At 39.5% G+C, this 20,396-nt stretch overlaps 1 protein-coding gene across 5 annotated transcripts; it reads left to right on the plus strand.

Annotated features, from left to right (window-relative positions):
- Positions 1–111: 111 nt before the first annotated feature.
- On the plus strand, positions 112–18,303 carry septin6 (septin 6). Of its 5 annotated transcripts, none has more exons than XM_026145981.1 (12): positions 113–174; positions 350–466; positions 2,159–2,273; positions 4,893–5,088; positions 6,390–6,576; positions 8,240–8,401; positions 9,128–9,224; positions 10,274–10,442; positions 10,672–10,804; positions 10,903–11,093; positions 12,154–12,200; positions 17,141–18,303. In XM_026145981.1, the coding sequence occupies exons 2-11, from the start codon at positions 437–439 to the stop codon at positions 12,155–12,157; spliced, it is 1,284 nt and encodes a 427-aa protein (XP_026001766.1). In that variant the 5' UTR covers positions 113–174; positions 350–436; the 3' UTR covers positions 12,158–12,200; positions 17,141–18,303. The 5 variants fall into 5 exon arrangements, with proteins under 5 accessions (XP_026001744.1, XP_026001766.1, XP_026001758.1 ...); XM_026145973.1 differs by lacking the exon at positions 17,141–18,303 and adding an exon at positions 14,110–16,051; XM_026145959.1 differs by lacking the exons at positions 12,154–12,200; positions 17,141–18,303 and adding an exon at positions 16,528–17,132 and having other exon boundaries at positions 112–174.
- The last annotated feature ends 2,093 nt before the right edge of the window (positions 18,304–20,396 follow it).

The raw sequence follows: 20,396 nt of genomic DNA on the forward strand, positions 1-20,396 counted from the left end.
GTTTGAGACAGTGCTTAATTTTTTGAAGTTATATAAACACTTTAAAAAGTTTCCTTGACTGGTCGTTGCCGCGTTGGTTTTACCGTTTATTCTTAACTGACACGAATGTGTCGTTTACTGACTGCAGATCGCAGTCTCTACCACCAGACGGAACCATGGCGACATCCTGAGGGGGTACAGTAAATAGTTTTATTTATATCTTTATTATTTTTACGAAGCAAAATTCTAAATAAATCATTTGGAGTATGCCTGTAGCTTATATTTGATAAGTAAGAAATACATAATATGGGTGCAGTTTTTAAAAATATCATATCTAAAAGCGCATTGGTTTGTGGTACATTCCTGCTAGGCCATCTTTCGGTGTAACGGTAACGGTGCAGCTTCCTTTGCTAAACAGAGCAGCAGAGGTTTCGTCCTCCGGCTAACAGCAGCTACTATGGCGTCAACCGAGATAGCAAGGCAAGCGGTAAGTAGCCTGTTTCACACTGGAATTCATGTATTTATCTTATATATTTTTGTTATGGATCAAGCGTTTCGCAGAAGAGTGTATAATTTCAAGCAGATTTACCCAGCCACCATCCGTTTTTCGTGGCTATTCCATCCAAATCCAGTGTACCGTGGCTTAATTAGATCAATTATAATTAGAGCTAATAGAAATCTGATTATGCGTCCCTAAACACGGTATAAAAACAAAATTTAACCAGATATCAAATTAAGGCCCAGCACTCAACAGTCGAAGCTCTCCGGTAGAATATTTTCATTTTGGTATGCTAACGCCTGCAGATTTCCTGTACTGGTAAAAACCTAAATTACCCTGTAAACGGAATTAACAGATTAAGACATTTAAAATTTAAAGTAACCGACTTATCTATTATCTCACATAAAAACGAGAGGCTGTTACAGAGCCATAGGTAGGCCATTCATTCTGAACGCCCCCATTTCGGCACGGCTACGATGCTCATTTCCGTTATGTTGTTTTATGCAAGACCCGTCAACTTTGTTTTCCGGGCGTTGTCTTAATGAATATTACGGACAAATAGATCGTAGGTCCTTGTAGACATTTGGCCGTGCAATGCACAAATCGTGGTCTAAGTTTGCCTTTTTTGGGAGGGGGCTTGGAAAGAAGCCGCGTAACCCAGAGGGAGGGCTGAGAATAGCAAGGTTTTACAGTTTGATATCCATATCTAGTGAATGGAAACCCGCTCACTGTGTGTAACTTGGCTGTGAGTGTCATGAAAAGCGGGAATGGTCTCAGGAATGTTGCACTTGCAGCTGAAGAGTATAGGGCTGGTTGTCCAGTTTTCCAAACACTCCCTCAGCTGTTTAAACCCAATTTCAGCCATCCAAATGATCCACAACTGTTTAGTGCCCTCAGCTTGCTCAGTTATTTTAAATTGAGTCTAAAACAGAGTGTTTTTCCTCCCAGAAATCTTCACCACATTGGACTGCAACAGTGTGTTATGTTAAGCCACATAATAGCTGGTTGTCTGAGGTTGAGATGGTTGAGATATTCTTTCTTTTGCCATATAATCTACATTTTTTGTTTTCCTGCAAAACGTAGGCTGCAGAAAGGAGGTTCACACTGATGGAGATGCTTACCAGCAGCCACACACCCACACACATATGTAACAACAGTGTTTTTACACTTGTTGTGTTTAGTGGTCCAGATACAGGTTGTCTATAAACAGTGTGATAGAGTGAATGGAAGTGAAATAGGCTCAGAAGAGGAAGTTTTTAAAAAAAAACCCAAAAAACTCAGTGCCAGTAATGCTAATGCTTTTATCCGTTTTTCTTTTCTTTTTTTAATTTTTAAACAGTAAGCTTTTTTTTTTCCAAATTTTTCTAAATGCTCTGTCTTGACACAAACAGCAGTACCTTTCCATATATGTACATTGTGGTTTCTAACTGTCTCGTCTGTGGAAGAAAGTCACAGCTCAGGAAGCAGGAAGTGAGTTAGCACTGCACCTGAACTCATTGTCAAAGACTAACGTGATCAAAAAATGGTCGAAGGCATGGTACGGTTTTATTTACACAGGACAGCTGTCGTTACGATGCATATTTCAGCACGTTAGAAGGAATCCTGCACGTGCTTACAGACGTGGAAGGCGTTTAGTGATCGAAAGGCACTGACTTGTTGCTTTATGTCTTTTGTTTTTAGGGTGAAGGAGCTCGTGCTGTCCCTCTATCGGGCCATGTCGGCTTTGACAGCATGCCTGACCAGCTGGTCAACAAGTCTGTCAACCACGGATTTTGCTTCAACATCCTCTGTGTTGGTGAGTGTGTCATGTGAGATTTCCTCTCTATGTCTTCAGGCACAATGTCTTTGCTTCAGTTCAAGTGTTTCCACAAGACAAAAAGCTGCTCAGTGTTTGACTCTCAGTTTCCTTTTTGCTTGCTTTGGTTACTGTAATGAGTAAGATGCTCTCAGTTCAGGAAAGTCAAGTGTCTGCTGGTGGTTATTTAATTTGAATATGCATGACTGTTTAAAAAAAAAAAATGCAACACTGAATGCAGGATACAAGCCTTCTCCAGGATGTAGAGGACAGTCAGAAATGATGCCCTACAAGTTTCATTTTAGACTGGAGAACCAAGTCACATCAGCCTTATTAAGTGCTGGAAGTATTCAATTATGTGCACTCAGTTGCCAATTTATTAGCATCCCACTAAAACTAATCTAATACAGCCATTCAGCAGCCCTAGCTGAATGGAGAAAATAATGTTCAATTTATTTAGATGGCATTTTGTTGCAATTGTGGAGGTTATAGTATTTTTGTAAAGGCCTGTCATGTCTGGCAGTACTTGCACTCAGAAACAGGATCTGAATGTGCCATTATGTCAAACGTATTTGCATTTTCAGAACTCTGTATAGGCTCCTCTTGTTTGTCTTTTCCTTTTTATTTATATATTTATTTAATCCTTTCTATTATTGTTCAGGTTAGGCATGTGTAATATGTCAGTGCCAGAGTTGACAGGCAGGAAGAAAAACAGTAAGTAATAAAATGGGAGAAAGGTGGAGGTTATAGTTTATGATACTGTATTTATAGAAATCAGAAGTATTCATATTATGTTTTTGTTTGAAAATACAAACATCTTTTCATTAGGGTTTCCGTTCTGGAACATGTTAAATGTCCAGAAAGCAATAAAATATGTGCAGAGCAGCACAGGAAGTAACATGAAAGATGAGTCTTAGCAGACTACAACATTCAAAAATACTCATCAGTCATCAGCTCGGCAGTGAGTTAGCAAAAACAAAAAAGGTAAACTGCAGTGGATGTAATAGCAGTAAAACAATGAGATCTTCTTTTGTGGGGGAACTTGCTTTGTGACTAACTTCAGCATTCTTGCTTGAATATTTAACTAAACATCTCTGATGGCAGAGCTATAACATTTAAAACCATAGAAAGCTGTGGGAACTCTGATAGTTCCCCTTAACCTTGAATACAATGTGTTTTTGTGATATGCTGCAAATTAGATTACGTTACATTACTACCCTCTGTTTATATATTTTAAACTAGACCTGTTATGCATTTGTCTCATATTTTCTACAGGTGCATGTTCATATTAAACCAGGCAAAGGTTTCAGATCATGAGATCACTGTATATACAAGTAATCCATGTCCATAAACTCTCGGCTCTTTACAATGTCACTTAAAGGGGATATCTGTAATGTGGTTATCTCGGGCACACAGCCCATCTGCTGTTCAAACCTGCTGTTTTTTTTCTTGCAAGGGGCAAACAATCAGAAGGGGGGTGGCTTAAAGGGAACATGGGAGGAGTTAAAAAGATTTAATACAGACAAAGAATAAACTGAGGGATTACTCTAAACTGTTAACATGCAAAGATACTCTAGTAAAGTGCAAGAATGAACATATGGGCCTGGAAATGAGCAGAATATGTCCACTTAAGACTTTTTGATGATGAAATGATTGGTGGGCACGAGCGACAGGCTTTTGAGTTTCGAGCTAAACACATCCTCTAGATTCTATTTATACTCGGGAGTGGAGTGAAATGTGTGTTTTTTCTCATAATGTTACTTTTTAATGCTTTTTGACTGCCAGTTTTTCCAAATAATCTATAAAAACATTAGTACAATCCAATCAAAATATGGATGCAAAGACAATGCTGCAGAAAAAGCAGTTTTGTTCCAAACTGTAAGCACTGCTGTATGACTCAAGCAAAAATGTGACGATGTGTGCCTCAAAGATGACTGGTATGTCTGCAGAATGTTTCTGTTGTGTTATTTTTGACCTTTACTTCACACATTGACCCATCCTGTCCTTTCTATGTGTTCTTCACTTTCTTCAAACAAGATGCAAAATTTTAACTGTTGTGAACTGAGCTTTGCTCAGAAAGATGTGTCTGTGTGCTTGTGCTATCAGAGAAAAATAGGGATGTTGTAAGATGTCCCACAAAAATGGGCTAACATGGTTGGACTGTAGGTCAGGCTATAATGAATAAAAATAGATTTTCTTACAGATGGAGCTCAGTATCTGAGTCATCTAACAGTAAATGGATGTCAGTACATTACATAGCAGCTACTGCTGCTGTTTTTGTGGCTTTAAGCATTTGAGAGTAATACACTCTGTTTTAAGCATATTCAATACGCTGTTTTTAATGTACTCTAACATTATCAGGCACCATTTTTTTTTTCTTTTTGCTTGAGTTACACAACTGTAGTGTCAGAGAGAGTGGCTTGAGCTGAAATATATCAAAAGCTGATCAAAGAAAAGGGCCTGTCATTAAATTCCTTTTGGTTTGGGAGTTTTTTCCAGTTAGTGAAATAATAGCAACTGCCCTGTAAGTAAAGATGAAGAGGTCCTTTTTATGTGATTTGAATGATGTAATTGTAAGATGAAGATAGTAACTTGATGTATTTTCTGTTTGTTGTGCAGGTGAGACGGGTTTGGGTAAGTCCACTCTGATGGACACGCTGTTCAACACCAAGTTTGAAGGTGAGCCCACCCAGCACAACCAGCCGGGAGTCACACTCAAGTCCAACACCTATGAACTTCAGGAGAGCAACGTGCGCCTCAAACTCACTGTTGTCAACACCGTGGGCTTTGGAGACCAGATCAATAAAGAAGACAGGTAAGTCAGCCACTCTTAGCTGCTTCATCTTTGAGAGAGGGCGACGTCAAACTCCAGAACTTTCTTTTATTTGGATCTTTCAGTGGGAGCAATATACATCCCAGACAAACCTGACATCTTGGGAGTACTTAAAGCCTCTCCGCAGCTTATGTGTCATTCGTTGCTTAACTTTCTTTCATCAGATGTCTAAAGTGAAGTAGTTTCCTCATCAGTTTTGGGAAACAGAAATTAAGATGTAGCTGCTTTCCTGTCTGGCATGAGAAGCAAATCACAGCCTTAGGATATGACACTTAAGCTGCTGTGTACACCCACGATTTTGTTACCAAACCTTAAGTGTGATGCAGAGGGTAAGTTGAGGAAGAGGAGGAGACTGTGTGAACTTTGTAAGCTCTGTACAATGGGAATCCTGCAATTGTTGGAAATCCCAGGGGAAGTAACATGGGGTTAAACTATCTTATACACTGCTGCAGGCAGAATATCCTATACTTTCTACATAAGCTGTGGGGGTTTTTTCACAGTGTTTATGGGTCTGTTTTCTGGAAAGAGTGGATGCCTTTTGAAGCTTCCTGTAGTCCTCAATAAACCGGCCAACATCTTTCTCTTTTGTTCATTTTCTCTCGCATGTGTCATTGCAGATAAGATTGAATTAGTTATTGGATAAATCAAATACTCTAAAACTACAAACATCAAGAATCTGACCTGGCATGAGTATAAAGTATGACTTGAAATCTCCCTGCTTTAGACTAAACCTCCTCAGATAAGACGGTCTGTCCTAACACACAGCAAAATTGATCATTGCTTCTGTAAAGTTAGTTAAAAATTAATCATGTTTACCAGGTAGTTGCTCTCACATGTTCTGACTGCAGGCGTCTTCACACATGCACTGCAGCCCTAAAGTTTTGTTGAAATTACCATGAGGAGAAACATGTGACAACTCAAATCTCCCAATCTGATCGGACTCTTTTTGTAGTGGACTTTTACTCTGCTAGGTTCCTTGCAGATTGTTGGATAATGATTATAATAAAAGTATAAGAGATGTTCCTACATGATTTTCCCAGAGGAGACAAAGTCTTTAGAACTCACAGTTGTCTTCTGTGTTGCTATACTCTCAGTATACTTTCGGGCCTTCCACAGATAACAGTGACTCTAGTGCTGCAATGATTCGCTGATATCCTGAATATTAATACCTTACTATTTAGATAAGAAATGTAGCTTATATTTGAAAAAAATGCTTAATATTTGCTGGTTTCAGATGCTGTGGTGTGTTGAAAAAATCTTCTCTGTCCCTCATCTTTTAACAGCTACAAGTCCATTGTGGAGTTTATTGATGCCCAGTTTGAAGCATATCTACAGGAAGAGCTGAAAATCAAGCGCACGCTACACAGCTACCACGACACCCGCATCCATGCGTGCCTGTACTTCATCGCTCCAACGGGACACTCGCTCAAATCGCTGGATCTGGTGACCATGAAAAAACTTGATAGCAAGGTCAGCTTCACTTCACTGAGTGTCATCTTTAGTTGTTTTTGTGTCAAGGAGTCCACTAGAAGATGTTTAGGATTGTTTCTATTATGTAACAGTTGTGCTGCAGCTGAATGATCTTACAGAATATCTGTTTATTGAGTAGCGTGTCGTAGATATGCTGTAGGTATGTGCTCTGACACTGCATGACTGTGTCATTGAATCTGCCTTCTTCAGTCATAGGCCATAAACCCTTTCCATCTGCTTGAATGTAAATTGGCTCGGGCTTGTTGCTGCGTCGGTGTAGGTCAGCTGTGAAATGCAGTCTGCTCAGTGACTGAAGCCTGGTTTTTGTGAGGTCCTTTCCCATCAGCTTATTTGCATGGCCCTCATGGCTTTCGCACAAAGAACCAGCCTAGCGTTTGCCAGAGCAGCTGTGCCCTCCAGCAAGCATTCACAGCAGCGTGATCTAGAGCAGAGCCTCCTCTGTTTACACGTTCACCTAGGAGCACATTCAAACAGCGCTCTGCTGAAGTGTCCTCGAGCTAGACTTTGAATCCTCACCAGACGAAGGGATGCACTAAGATATTTTTGTTCACATGACCCGGAGCATCCCTTGCTTTTAGTGAAAGGGGCCCACATTCAAATAATAATAAATAAAATCAGGGGTTGTGTGGGCTGACACAGCACTGTAAAATAGTTGTGTAGGAGTGAAATGTTATTTTCCACCTGTCAGCTGTAATTTATATACGACGGTGATTGTGCCTGTTTTTCCCCACCTCCCTAGAATTATCACTGTTTGGGTAACATATATGTCCACGGTTGGAGAAACTTTCTGTGATCTGAGACATAACACGAAAGCTTTCACTTTCTGTGCTGCTTTTACTATTTTTATCTCTGTACTTAAGATTATGTTTCTGTCCTCTCTGAGGGGGAAGTATGAATCGAGATGATATTTTATAATTTATATATTAAAACCTATAGCCAGTGCATTTAATGTCAAAAAGATGCTTTCTTTGAACCTGGCTTTATCACATGAGTGGACAGCAAATTTGTTTTGACTTAAATCGAGTGTAAAAATCATGACCTTTTCACTAATTGATCTCCTGATTTGTGAGCAATGGAGATTCACATGTGATGAAAGAAGTTATTTTCATCGTTTCTGTATTCCTCTGTGGTATGTTCGTCTTAAATGAAACAGGCAGCATGTGATTAGTGCATTTTGTGCAGAAGAATCAAATGAAGCATCAAATTCACCCTTTTTATATAAAGGAAACCTGAGTTAAGTTGACAACCACAGTGATTCTGTTTATCTCTTGATTGGAGTTTTAGCTTTTGTCTGTATTGACTTTGCTTATACTCTCTGAATGTTAAAGCAAACAGTACCCCTATCATTTTTCACATTTTCTTTTAAATTACTACTGCAGTCTTTGGGAATATATGAGTGGAAGCCATGTATAAGAAAAAGTGTTATGCACTCTGTTCTTAAACTGTAATATTACTTAATTCTAGCTACAGCTTAAGAGTTTTTTTAATAAATCAACTACTTTCTAAATTTGGACTACAGAAGGGGAAAGGCTGTGAAACTAGCTGTGAAACTATATTTAGCTGAATGTCTGAAATATTTCACTTCACCTTATTGCGCTATTGTGATAACTACATGAATGCTCGCCTCATTTCTTAACTGCAGGTCAATATTATCCCAATCATCGCCAAGTCAGATGCTATCTCGAAGAGTGAGCTGGCCAAGTTCAAAATCAAAATCACCAGTGAGCTGGTCAGCAACGGAGTGCAGATCTACCAGTTCCCCACCGATGACGAATCCGTGGCCGAGATCAACTCCACCATGAACGTAAGGCTCATTTCTACTGTTGTGCGTTACACATTCAGCTAACCTAAGCAAAAGATCCACAGTTCAGTCATGGAGGGGGACACGAATGCCTTCAGGGTTGTGTCGGGAAGGGCATCTGGGATTAAAGAGTCTGCCAAATCAAACGTGTGGAGCTACCTGCTGTGGCGACCCTGTGTGACTAAGGGAGCAGACGGATGTAGCTACGCTGCTTAATTCTAATTTATTTTACCAGCGTAACAACTTGTGATGTGGAGTCGGGGCAGATTTTGTACGTGTCTCCTTAGTCTGTCAGGAAGCCGCTGTCGCAGCACGGCAGAGTGTTCAGTTTGCTCTGCAGGAAACCTGCAGTGTGGGAAAGGGCCTGTGTGCACTGACAGATAATTCAAGGCTCACTTAGATGTTTATTAGTCCTGATCTGTGCAAATTCCTTAACTATCCTTAACTGATTCTATTAAACTGCAGCCTCTCCTCTCATGTTTGCACAGCCTGACCTCAAATCTTTATTGTAGTACTTGCTGTCTGGAAAAACAAGTTCTTAATGATCAGCTTGTGTAAGTTGAAATAATGGAATCGACGTACGCCGGCAGCACAAATACTTCTGGATTTCTTGGTAACAAAAAGGTGTTTGATTTATTTATTTACTTTGTGTGTGGAGAGAAGCTGTGGAGAATTTGCAGAGTGTGTGTTTGGCAGCACACCAACCGTGCTTTTCTTTACGCTTCACAGAGCCATTTGCCCTTTGCCGTGGTGGGGAGCACAGAGGAAGTCAAGATTGGGAACAAGATGGTGAAGGCCCGGCAGTACCCCTGGGGAACGGTGCAGGGTAAGCCCGGGTTACATCCTGCACAGGAAATGAGAGCATGCTCCTTCTCATCACAGCTGCTCTAGCCACTCCCTCCCCTTATATTTCTGCTCAACTCAAATAGCTGCTACAGACTAGCTGATAACCCGTTATATAACCTGCAGTTCCATCACTGCCATCACACTGTAAATCATTGCAGCACCAGCTTTTAGCCCATAAAGGAATTTTATGTCGCTTTTATTGACCTCCTTGATCAATGGTGTGGTTAATGTATGTGAAGTAGACAGAACTGTCAATACTTTAACTCCAGTTGCACTGATTTGCTCCTATGCCGTTTGTTACAGACACGTGCTTGCTGTTATTATCAAATGTGTATGCATGCATGTGGGCAGATGTTTATATGATTCGGTCTTATTCAACACACGCAGCTTAAATGCTTGCAGTATGACTGCTCTTCTCGTTTCTTGTTATGTCTACTTTATAATGCTATCAAACATAAAAAACACCCTGAAGTCTTTATTTTAAAAACAACAACAATTTTCTGCTAAATTTGCTTTAATTTTGGTGTAATCCCTTTAGAAATTCTATCCTTTTATACAAGCAGCCATATGGTAAACAGAGATGCATTTCCCACGATGTGTGTCTAATATTTATGTGGATTACATCAAAAAACCCCAAAGCTTAAAGTCAGCGTTTTTCCCATATCATTAATACTTCATTTAAAATTCAGTGTGCTGGATTGCTGCCAAAACAATGAAACCCACACCGCCGTTTTAATGCGAATGGCCTGCAGTGTATAATATTTATGACTGAAGAAGGCTTTTTATCAAACACTGGGTCTGTTTACCCCAGACTGTCTTCATGCATACTCACATGGTGTCACATGTCCTGTGGAGGCATGTAGCTCGGCTCAGTCCAGCACCAAAAATCAATACAGAAAACACAGGACATGAACACTGCCTTTTTATACTGCTGCAGTTTGTTTGATTTACTTTATACTGTAGCTTTAGCATGCGTTCTAGTTTGTTCTGTGAGACATGCACTAAGTCCCTGTGTTCTGTTTCTCACAGTGGAAAATGAGACTCACTGTGACTTTGTCAAACTGCGGGAAATGCTGATCAGAGTTAACATGGAGGACCTGCGAGAGCAGACTCACACGCGTCACTATGAACTCTATCGGAGATGTAAATTGGAGGAAATGGGGTTCAAGGACACGGATCCTGACAGCAAGCCCTTCAGGTAGCAGACTCCTTTATTGCAGCTGATTTTTGCATTCATCATCTTATTTCTACCCCCAACCTCCCATTTACTTTTTACACTTTGGGGGCCTGTAACTGTGAAAGTTTTCATAGTATGGAGGTTAAAATCTTGAATGGTTTTATAAAATATGCTAAATTTATCTTATAAGAGATTTGCTTTACTGTTTCTATTGCTCATATTTCTTCCCTCTGTCATTTTCCTCTGCCAGTCTGCAGGAAACATATGAAGCTAAGAGGAACGAGTTCATGGGAGAACTGCAAAAGAAGGAAGAAGAAATGAGGCAAATGTTTGTCCAAAGAGTTAAAGAGAAGGAGGCTGAGCTCAAAGAAGCAGAGAAAGAGGTAAGTATCAGCAGCATAACCAGTGTTTATGTGAGCCAGATATATTTCTGCTTTGTTTTTAAAACACAAAACAACTGTGTCTGTTTCTTGTCACGTAGCTGCACGAGAAATTCGACCGTCTGAAGAAACTCCACCAGGACGAGAAAAAGAAGCTGGAAGAAAAGAAGAAGACTCTGGACGATGAGGTCAACACATTCAAACAGAAAAAGACTGCTGCAGAGCTCTTGCAGAATCAAGCTCAGCAGGCAGGGGGCTCCACCACACTCAAGAGGGACAAAGAGAGGAAAAAGTGAGTATTGTTATCCCGCTCTGTGGCTTTACCCTCACAGGTGTACCATTGGCTGTGTGACTACAGGAAATGGAGTATGAAATGAATTTGGGAGGGTGTTGACAAGCCAGTGATAAAATAACTGACTTCAAGGTTTTATATCAGTATGTATTGGAACTGTCATATCAATATCTCAGTGGTTTATCTGCCACCACTGGTTAATAACCCACCGTGGATTTGTGTAATTTGATGCTAATCCATATTAGATTTGTATAGCTGACAGGCTCAGGCAAACCCTTATAAGCAGACTTTGACACTGCTCTTTAATTCACAGAGGCAGATGAATGTTCCAGTTTTCCCTCCATATAATAATAGAGATTGTAGTTAGTACTAAATTCCACGCTAAGTGAGCTGACTATAACTCATCGCCAGTGTGGAGAAATAAGAGGAGAAGAGAGGGGAGAGAGACTGGTGAAAATTACAATCTGTCCTCATCTAAATAGTTGAAAAGTAGCCAACTGTCAGCAGAGTTAGATGAATGAATTTCAGTCAGAAATCATTGCTCTGCAATTAAGCGCTGCTGCTGGTTCACCACAGAATCAAACGCTCTCAATACATGTGTGTAAACAACTTTACACACATGTGCCAATACTTTATACACTTTTCCAAATGCTTTGGTAATAGATCTGACATGCTTTTGCTTATACCACAAGTTTAGTGAGGCTGAGGCTGGTATTGCGTGTGCAGCCTGATGTGTTATTGACATTGTTGGTCCCTTCATGGTGCTAATCAACTCCTGGTTGTGTTAAAGCTGATGTGCCCATTGGAAAAGGAAGAAGACACTTGCACTGAGAGGTTTCTTGTTGCTTTATTTCCTTCTTGCTAATTGATTTTCTTCACAGCCATTCTAATTTTCTTTTTTAGGCTCTGTCTCAAGGTCACAAATTAAATCTGACTAGCGGGGTCTAATAATCAAGTTCTTTTCAGTCTCCGGGAGACAGTTATTTATGATGAATGTTGTGTTTTGAATGTGTCCTGTGAGTGCATGTGTCACCTATGTTGCATCCGTAATGTTTTCCAGTTAACTCCTCCCACACTTGCTGCATGCTGCGTGAGGCACCTTTTCGGGTAAGACCCCCTTCTTGAGTTACACCGCCAACAGATGTGAAAAAAAATATATAAATATTAAAATTCTGAAGCTTCTGCAATTCGGGAATCATTATTAACGCCACCAGAACGGCCCTTTGTCACTGATTCATAGATTTTTATGACACTGGTTCTCTGGTTTGGTGGTCTCAGGATCACCTCTCAGCTTTTGATCATTTTCAGCTCGCACCGGGGCACTTTGCAGCTGAGTGTGAGCATCTAGCATCTCCAAATCTGAGGCCATGGTTCTCAGCTGGACATGGGTGGAGTGCCCACTCTGGGCAAAAGGGAGGAGTTGCTGTCCCAAGTGGGAGAGTTTTTGAGTATCTTGGGGTGTTGTTCACGAGTGAGGGGAGAATGGAACAGAAGACTGTCAAATTGGTGCGTGTCTGCAGCGATGCAGACACTTTACTTGGCTGTTGTAGTGAAGACAGTTGATCTACTTTCCCACCTTCATAGGACCACAAGCTGTATGTAGCAGCCAAGAGTGTCTGGATGTCTGGGAAGATGCAGCACAGAGTAGAGCTGCAACTCCTCTGTGTGGAAAGGAGCCAGTTGAAGTGGTTTGTGCTTCTGATCACAAGGCATTCTGGACGCCGCATAGGAGATGTGTCTGAGTACTAATGGGAGGTAACCCAGAACATGCTGGAGAGATTATGTCTGTTGGATGGTTTGGGAACGCCCCTGCATCCCTACTGTAGCTAGAATTGTTGGCTGGGGAGAGGAATGTCTAGGCATCTTTCCTGAGAGTGCTGCCATCGTGACCCAGGCCCAGATTAACAGAACATTGATGGAGCTCGCAACATTTTATTTGACTTTGAAAAGGCAACATTTTCATTATCTGACATTTTGTACTTCAGACGATTGACTGATAAGTAGTACAAGTTAACCAGAAATGAAACTGAAGCATTAGTGGCTGTCAAACTGTGCAGCCAAATACTTCTCTGAATCTGAATATGTAAACACAATCTGAAGATTTATAAAGCTGTTAAATCTCCTCTAATTTGCATGGATTTAATTTGCCCATTTAAGTTATTTAAGCACATCACTGTTTGAGAAATGGCTAATCCAAATGTAGCATTTTATTGCCACAGATTTGCAGTACTTCATGGAAACATCTGTGCCGATCCTATCCTTGAGTTGGCAGTGTTTACCGTCCTTGTGCCAGCTTCTAAATCAGCCACTTTATTAGATCCCCACCCATCCATTTGATGTACTGTTCCATCTGCCTCCCAAAAAGCACAACAGTCTCTTTTTCTCGTGGCCCTTCCCTGACTTTGCACAAAGACTCATTCAAGGCTGAACTGAAGAGTAACTGAAACTAACGGGTCACACCAGAGCAGCTAGCAGCCTCAGGGCCCTTCTCTGTTTACAGAGATGACATGTTTTGTTGATCAGCCAGAGCCATATGACGACCCCCACTCCCACCACCACCCCACCCCACTTTTGTGGATTCAAAAGCCAAATCCACAGAGGGACATGTTGTTAAGACTCAACCACTGGGGAGGGTAGAAGTGAATAAAGACATCTGTCTTGCAATCTGTAAACTCCACAAGCATTTCAGAGCTCTTAAAAAAGCTGGAAACAAGATGGTGTTTGACGAGCAAGGCTCGAGGAAGACAATAAGACCCGCTGTTTGAAACTCAAGGGAGGGAGGAAAACCTGAAAAGAAAGAAAAAGATTTATTTAACTGTCTGATTCAAACAAATAGACAGCTGTACTCACATCCTCACCTCTGCACTCAGTCCTTTTGAGTTGCCTTAAGAAGCATGTTTTCCCCGTCAGCGCCCCCTGATAACTAATGTTGATGTGATGTCACCTGTGTGAAACTGTCTTGTGATGATGTTTTAACTCCAAGAAAGCAATAACAGCCCTTCTCTCTTATTTCCAGCTAAGGATTCCTGTAGAAAAAGTGCTCCCTTGTGGCCATCCTGCTGTGAATGAGTTTCCAACCCCATCATCCTTTACAGTACCCCTTCCTCACCCTCACATTACCCCATAATCCAACCCTCCACATGCCCCTCCCTGCTCTGTGGAAGACGCTGGGCATTGCTATCAGTTTGACTTACTCTTTTGTTTTTTTCATGCTGAATGATGCTTGTCAGTTGTGTGGGTTGTACAAGCAATTATTCGGCTTCTCTTTTTATGCAAATTTACAAAATGCATTCCATGTTTGTTTTTTGTTTTTTTAATATTTAGTGACTTTTTGCATGATGTGAGCTTTTAAAAAGATATTAACATACATGACTACTGTAGTGATGGGCAGAAATGTACTGAGGCTAAATGGAAACATGCATTAAAACAATGGGACTGAAGCATGAAGGATGAGAAATCTGTTTTGGATTTCAGACTTTACAAGAATAGACTGTTATTAATATGAAGGCAGATTGACTGTGAGATTGAAGAAAAGCAGTAGACTTAGTAATGTTGTTTTTTTTAAACCGCCTCCATGAAACTGTGGTGTCTGAAATTGCTGCATTTCAAGAAAATGTCTTGCTGAAGAAAAGCACACTTCAAGTAGTTAATCATTGGGTTTCTGATAGGCTAATCACTTCTTGCTTATTTGGTGACACCTGTGGTTAAAGTGGTAACAGGAAGTAGAGTTTTGTGCTACAACAAGCACCTTCTTTTTTAGAAGTGCGACAGAAAAGCAGCCCGTGTCCGTTCTGTGTCCGTTATTGTGCAGCCAAAAAACCTTGTCTTGATGTAGATATTTAAAATCTGTCAATTTGTCTCATGTTATATTGTTCAAATTGTTAGCAGGGAGTAAAGTTGCTTCTCTTGTAGATAAAATTTTGATTAGTCTCCTTTGATTAATCTCCTTCACAATAAAAGCCACCGTGTGCTTTCATCATACACTGTATATAAAAGATAGGTGTATCTTCAGGATTTAAAATGTAAAGTCAAAGCGAAAGTGGATTACGTCTGCATTCTTTTCAATGGCCATTAGGGGGCAGTTCCTCTGCTGATAAAAAGAAGTATAATTGCATAAATGTTTAATACCTCAATAAAAACATTCTCTACGAGTTTACGGTATAAATCACAATATAGGTTAAGTGAGATCTACTTTAGGGCAACAAATTATTACTGTATGAGCGTTGCAGTTTCTTGCGATTGCTAGTTTCCAAATTCCAATCCCAGTTCTTGTGGGCGGGGCTTTACAAACCACTGATGTCACAGCAGCTATGGCTCTCTTTTATATACAGTCTATAATTTTAGTAAGTGAAGTTTTGTTTGTTTGTTTGTTTTTATGTGAAGCTTCAGCAATACAAGAGTCAACAACTCAGCTGTAACTAGATAAAATTCATACTGTATTACAGTTTCTTGCTTGTAAAAGCAGTTTGAATGATAAGAAAGGTGCTTCCCGGCACTGTAAATTAATTGCAGAATGTAACCACATTACATTGTTTTTCTTTAAGAATTATAAAGACATTTTAAACAATAAAAAATAAAATGGAGATTTACTTTCTTAATGTCCCCTTGCTGATGTTGTTTCTCTTCAGCCTCATGCATGAACAGATGTGAGCCTCCTCTCTTTGCCACTTCTCCCATACCTCATTCATCATCATGTGTTTTGTGCATCGTTGTATTAGCTTTCACATTTGCACTTTTAATATTTTATACCTGAATGTGATGGTTTTTTACATACTATATATTAATGTTGTAAGTGCAATTGTAACTTTCTTTTTTCTTATTGTTCTCAATATGAAGGCACATTTTAAAAGTCAATCATCTTAATGTCAATTGTCCTGCAGGGACCAGTGTTATTTGTATCAGTGTTACGCATATATTAAAGAAAATTTTAATAAAATAAAGGCCAATTTTTCACCATATATTATACCTGTGAACATAATCATTGTCTATGACAAACATTACTTTATTTTTAGGAAATTAAATCAAGGTTTATTTAATAAATGGATGAAATAGTTATATTTCATTTATCAGGGGCTTACAGTGAACAAATGTTGGTGCCAGTAGGTTGTACTTGTGCAAGTTCATTGGCCAGCTGCTGTCCTAGCTTTGCTTAACATTTTTTATTGAAAGAAGATCTTTAGGTGTGTTTATTTCATGGCCCTCAGATCAAATAGGCGCCTGCTGACTTAGTTTATACTTTATTGTTCCACCACTTCAAGGTTCAGGGTTACTTTTATCACCTCTTGAAAGAGGGAATTGTCTTGGGTTGAAAGTACTCCTGCCTTAACTCACATAATTCCACATGATACCAGGGTCAAAGTACTTCAACAGAAGATCCTTTCCTTCCTCGCAATCCTCAGCTCATTGGTCTGTGTGGTTTCACTTTCCTTTGCAGTAATCCCTGGCTCTGCACTGAGTAGGTCCTCAGCCCTCAAGCTTTGCTAAGGGACCAGCCTTTGTGGGTACTGAGTACCTCAAATGTGACCAGAGGCTCTGTGGACCCCCCCTCCCCATCCCTGCAGGGTTTTCTTATACATTACCTGCTCTGCTATAATACGTGTTAACGTGTATGTGCTTCAATGCTGCTTTAAACTCACTTTGAGCAATCTAATCCACGATATGTTGCCTCTGCTTATGCTTACATGTTTACTTTTTGTGTTGTTGTGACTAATACCTTTTCCACTTCAGTTGTGATGGAGAAGACATGCACCTGTTCATTTATTTAAATTTCTGTGCACCTGAATGACCACAGACAAGTCGTGGGATCGTAACACGGGCTGTACCTTTTATTTCACTGTTTTAAAAAAATCATGGTGTGGACACAATATAATCGGGTGTTTTATGTCTATAGTGTATTGTTTGAATAACTATGATCACTAAGATTTAATTCAAAACCTAAAGTTTTTCTCTCCTTGATATGAATCGCACTTCTGAATCTTTTATTTGTAAGCGTGTCTGCTTTGGCTTCCTCCCTCTAACTGCCTGCTCTTTTCTCTTTGTCTCTTTAGCTTCTTTTAATCTGTCTTGACCACCTGAAGAGGGGATTGCAGCTTCAGCAAGAACTAAGCACCCTTTACCTCTTCCTGTTTTTCTCGCTGTATGAACCTTTTACTCTCCCCATTGCATCTCCTTTGGTTGAATACGGCCTTAATGTGGACTCGCATGGTATTTCTGACCACCTAAGGATGGTTAAAAGCTGGGCAGGTCAGGAACCGGGCACAATTTAAATCTGCTTTCATGTCTTAATGTATAGAGAGACTCTTTGTAGTTCATAGAAGTCGTCGGGTGGGACTCGCACACTTTTAGGACTCACAGAGGAAGTCATTATTTGACCTTTAGTTGAAATAAAATTGCTGTGACCTGCACTATGCACTCATCTGTTCAAGAGAATTCTCAACCCAGAGGCATTAGGATAAAATGAAAGTGAATCATCGAGACTTACTTTTAAACAAAAGAACAGAAGCACTTAATAAACTATGTGTAATGTGTTAAAGTTATACAGTATAATGAGGATGTCCTCTTCCCTTGTTTTCTGCACATCTAAATTAAGAGTCATAATCATGCAAGAGCCAAAGCAATGTTTATGGTGCCCATGTTTACATGTCACTGCTGAATACCATGGAGGTCACATGTCATGGCCTTTTACTACACATTGTGCTTTAATATTCACTTGCCTACTCTATATTTTGCATGCATCTCTCTCTCTCTCTTTTTCATTACTGCAGTGATCTTTGACCTGCTTGTTTTTAACCCTTAAATAACAAAGTTTTGCTATCTGTTTTCCTTCATTGCTGTTTTCTTCAAATCGGTGCATATAATTCATGTACATTTGCTCTGTCCTATGATTTCAGCTCCCACTTTGCCAAATGTTAGTATAAGACGGAGTTGAATTGAAACCCCAGATAGGAGTATTAAAAAAATACTCGAGCATTTATATAATTTATAAGGATATATTTTGTGTATCGAAGTGGAGACTTGTTGTTTATTACCTATGATCTTTGGACGTGACTCTGAGTGTAACATTTTGGTGTCAGGAATTGCCATACATTTTTTCTAGTATCAGTCATCACCTCTTGTAGTCAGAACCTCTCCCACACCTCAAATGATTCTGGATCTTACTTTAGTTTGATTCCATTGATGTACATTTTGAATAAAAAAGGTGATCCAAACATTTGACGCTTCTGTCTGTCATTTTCAACAGTGGCTCTAAAACTGATGCGATTAGCGCTGGCTGTCGCCTCGCAGCAAGACGGTGCTAGGTTCAAATCCAGCGCAGGGTCTTTCGTTGTAGAATGTAAATGTTCTCTCAGAGTTTTTTACATGGACTTAGGTTCATTGGTGATTCTAAATTGACTCGTCTCTAAGTGTTAGCTCTGTGACAGATTGATCACCTGACCAGGGTCTACCTCGCCTCTCGTCCCGTGACAGTTGGAGTAGGCTCCAGCCCTCTCTGTGACTCCTATTTGGATAACTGGAAGGAAATGGATAGATGGTTCTCAATCTGTGAGGCACAGACAAGTAGAGGAAAAAAAAAAAAAAGAAATTAAAATGAATGAAGGTTTTTTTTTTTAAGGGAAAGTAAAATTGCACAATTTATTTAAACATATTTACTTATAAATGAATGAAACTAAACTACATCTTAGATGCCTTTTTAAGACAAATAACTGATACAAACTGGGTTTTGTGACATTAATGGTTTTTGTCTTTGTTATTTTCACTTTCTTTGATGACCACAGTCAAATCCTAAAGTTGTGTCTCTTCATAGGGTTCATCTGCTTCGAAGTCTTTCTCTGGATTTATTATATATATTTACGAGAGATATGTGGACAGAAATGTTCGATTTTAATTAAAGAAAACTTACATAGATGCAAAAACTAAGCCTAACTATTAGAGACAAATCTTTTTGCAAAGAATTGTTTCATTTATAAATTCTAAAACTGCTGTTAAACATATCTACTGTAACATTCCCAGGGCTATTATCAGGCCCTACATACACAATGATAGCAAATTATAATGTCACATTGTAAAATACTGGATGGAAGAATATAATTCAGAGGAAAATATTGCACTTTTCCCTGGTTTGCCTCACTTTATGACTTGTATTTATCAGCTACAGTTACCAATAGCTTTGCATATATAAGATGTTGTTATCACTGGTTGATTAGACCTCTATATTTAGTTGGGTGGAGCTTTGGTGGAAATGACATAAGCTAAATAAATTTAATGTCCCAAGACTTAACGTAATGGTAATACCCACTCTTACAGATGGAGAAGTTGTTCTGTCCCACTTTGTCCTGAAGGAGGCAGTGTAAGCAAAGATGTGCACATATAAAGAAAGAAAGAACCAGTATGTTTATTACTGATTATACTATGGATTAAATTATTTAATCTTTTTAAAATAGTTGACCACCTGCAGCATTGAATTGCTGCTCATTCCAGCTCACTACCTGCAAAACTGTGTTTTCTAAGGTCCTCCAAATCTGGAGATGACATGACAAAACCAACATGGAATGAGCCAACTACATTACAGTCTTAAGTTTTCAAGTTCATATTGGTCTTGCAGTTCTCGGAGAGGTGTGCCATCAACCCCAAATTCATTCTGCAACATAACAACAAATGAAAAATGCAACCGGAGTCAGAAAGAACTGTTTTCAGTATCAAGCAAAACAGGACTGGTTCATACAGTCTGACACAGAGCCACAGAGATCATGTCTGCATAATGGAGTCCATCCAGGATAATGTGAAGAGACAGAGGAGACAAGACAGACTAACTCCAGAGAAATGGCAAGTATAACTTCCTGTCAAGTACCTAAAGTTTGACTGCCTGCTATTGGTTGGACTTTATAAATTATTCATTTTGCACAATACTATAAATGTATTTTTTGCAATACTTATGTTTATCTATATGTCTAACATGGTGAATTTGGTTTTGCTTGTATCAACTGAACTATCTGAATGAAGAAGAGAGAATATTTATTCCCTCCCTGAATATTAAAAAATGTTTTAACTAGAAGACGTACAAAACTACAATTTCTATATAATACTCCTACTTACATAAATATGAAAAACACTAAAATTCTCATATTATTATTATCATATTGACTTATAATTACACACTTAGTCTTAACTATCAGTGGACAAAACAACATTAAAACCACACAGATAAAGCGAACAACGATAAATTAAGTCGGTGACACTCCTCGATGGCAGCTGTCTCCCTCGGGAGCAGCAAACACCCTGCAACACAGGAATAAAACCTGTGTA

This window comes from Astatotilapia calliptera, chromosome 2 (assembly GCF_900246225.1).
Source record: "Astatotilapia calliptera chromosome 2, fAstCal1.2, whole genome shotgun sequence".
Taxonomy (NCBI): Eukaryota; Metazoa; Chordata; class Actinopteri; order Cichliformes; family Cichlidae; genus Astatotilapia; species Astatotilapia calliptera.

What these genes read in the sequence shown, in the direction of transcription:
- septin6 (XM_026145959.1), top strand. Translation starts at nt 437, where the DNA reads ATGGCGTCAACCGAGATAGCAAGGCAAGCG. An exon ending in CCCCTGGGGAACGGTGCAGG is followed by an intron (nt 9,225 to 10,273) that starts GTAAGCCCGGGT and finishes TGTTTCTCACAG; the next exon opens with TGGAAAATGAGACTCACTGT. An exon ending in AGGGACAAAGAGAGGAAAAA is followed by an intron (nt 11,094 to 16,527) that starts GTGAGTATTGTT and finishes TTTCCTTTGCAG; the next exon opens with TAATCCCTGGCTCTGCACTG.